Genomic DNA, 1,608 nt, shown 5'->3' with positions numbered 1-1,608 from the left:
CCAGGGCCGCTACCGCTACCTCAGCACCCGAAAACTGGACGTGCCAGAGAAACGCTACCTCTTCCCCATCACCACCAACTTCACATATGGCTGGCAGCTGGGTGAGCCCCAACCTCCCAGAAATTATCCACCTCACAGAAAACCTGCCACGAGCCACAGCGCTCTTGGCACTAGACACACGAGACACATGGACACTCCTTTTGGGGGCGTCCATTCTAGTGGAGAAACATAAGAGCAAGGGAGGGCCAAGTTCCAGAATGAAACGGCATGATGGGCGAGGAGGCAGGGGCATGTGGCGCTTTGGGATGGATTGTCAGGAAAGGCCTCAGGACCTAAAGGCCGAGTGAGCTAACTGACAAGGGAGAGGAGTTGGGTTTTATTCTAAGTTTAGGGGGAAGCCACGGCGAGTTTTAAGCAGGTGAATGATACTGATTTACTTAAAAAAAAAAAATCACCCTGACTATTCTGTAGGTTGTGGCCTTTTCGGGGGTAAGAACAAACTGGCAGATGGTTGAGTTATCCTGGCAAGAAATGACGGTGGCTTGGACTAAAGTGATTAGCAGTTGAGCTGAAATCTATTCTGGATGTGTTTGGAGGAAGACTCAATGGAACTTACTGGTGGTTTGAATGACAGAAGGAGAGAATGCAATGCCAACACGCAGGTGTTTGACTGAAGCAGCTACAGCAAGGGAGACTGGGGGTAGGGAGAGTGCTGGGGGGTGTGAAGGTCAGCGTTGCTATGTTGTGCTGGAGGTGTCGGTGATGTGGCCCTCTGGAGTGAGGTCAGAGCTGAAGGCACAGTTTTGGGGGTTATCAGAATATAGGTGCTCTTTAAAGCCTTGAGAGTGGGTGGGCTCACCCAGGTTGCTCCAGAGGCTGGATCACGCAGGGAGAAGGTGCGGGGTTGGGGGGAACAGTGATATGTAAGGACATGGTATTGGCAAGAAGGCTGTCCATCTGGATTGACTCATAGTCGTTAGTTGGGTGGGAGAGGAGCGAAGGTAGTGGTGTAGTTTGAGCTGAAGAGTCAAGGTGTGGGACAGAGAATATGCCAGGGAGTGTCATGGGTTTGCTGCCTGATGAGAGTTCCTTTGCTGTCTGTGGTCATGAATTTCAAGTGAGACTACTCAGTCAGGTGTTTTCTCCAGTTCCTGCACAGAAAAGGTGGATGATTGAGGATAAACAGTTGAAATTTGGCCTTAACAAAAAATCCCCCCAGGGCCCAAGGATTTGCCCCAGGATTTCCTCTCCCTAAAGGGAGAGGAAAGGAACAATTTCCAAATGAAAGCAGAAGGTAGAAAGAAGCCCTGTCTGCCCCAGAGAAGTCCAGCTCTGTCTGTCCCTGTAGCAAGCATGGCTGGGAGTCCCACCACCCTCCTCTGTGAAGGATTCTGAGGCTGGGGGAGGTGCTGGCACACAGCTGACTGGCATTTGGCCATCACTGCTGACCCGGGTGGGCAGCCAGCCAGCTCCCTGTTTCCCTGTAACTCCCGCTTCTCAGAAGCATTTCTTTTTATTTCTGCACACTTACAAAGTGGATACAACACAGGCAGACTCCTAGGGCTATGCAGGCAGGGCTCCTGTGCTCTGCCGGTTCTTTTCCCAGGA

At 51.6% G+C, this 1,608-nt stretch overlaps 1 protein-coding gene across 1 annotated transcript in view; it reads left to right on the top strand.

The window, feature by feature from the left end:
- LOC104982398 overlaps positions 1-1,608 on the top strand; it is a 2,880-nt gene that overhangs the window by 745 nt on the left and 527 nt on the right. Inside the window, exon 2 of the mRNA XM_010831761.1 lies at positions 5-108. Within this exon, the coding sequence (XP_010830063.1) occupies positions 5-108 (104 nt within the window). The remainder of the gene's footprint in view (positions 1-4; positions 109-1,608) is intronic.

This window comes from Bison bison, unplaced genomic scaffold (assembly GCF_000754665.1).
Source record: "Bison bison bison isolate TAMUID 2011002044 unplaced genomic scaffold, Bison_UMD1.0 scf7180017864530, whole genome shotgun sequence".
In the NCBI taxonomy this organism is placed as follows: domain Eukaryota; kingdom Metazoa; phylum Chordata; class Mammalia; order Artiodactyla; family Bovidae; genus Bison; species Bison bison.
This window is presented reverse-complemented; position numbering and strand designations above follow the sequence as displayed.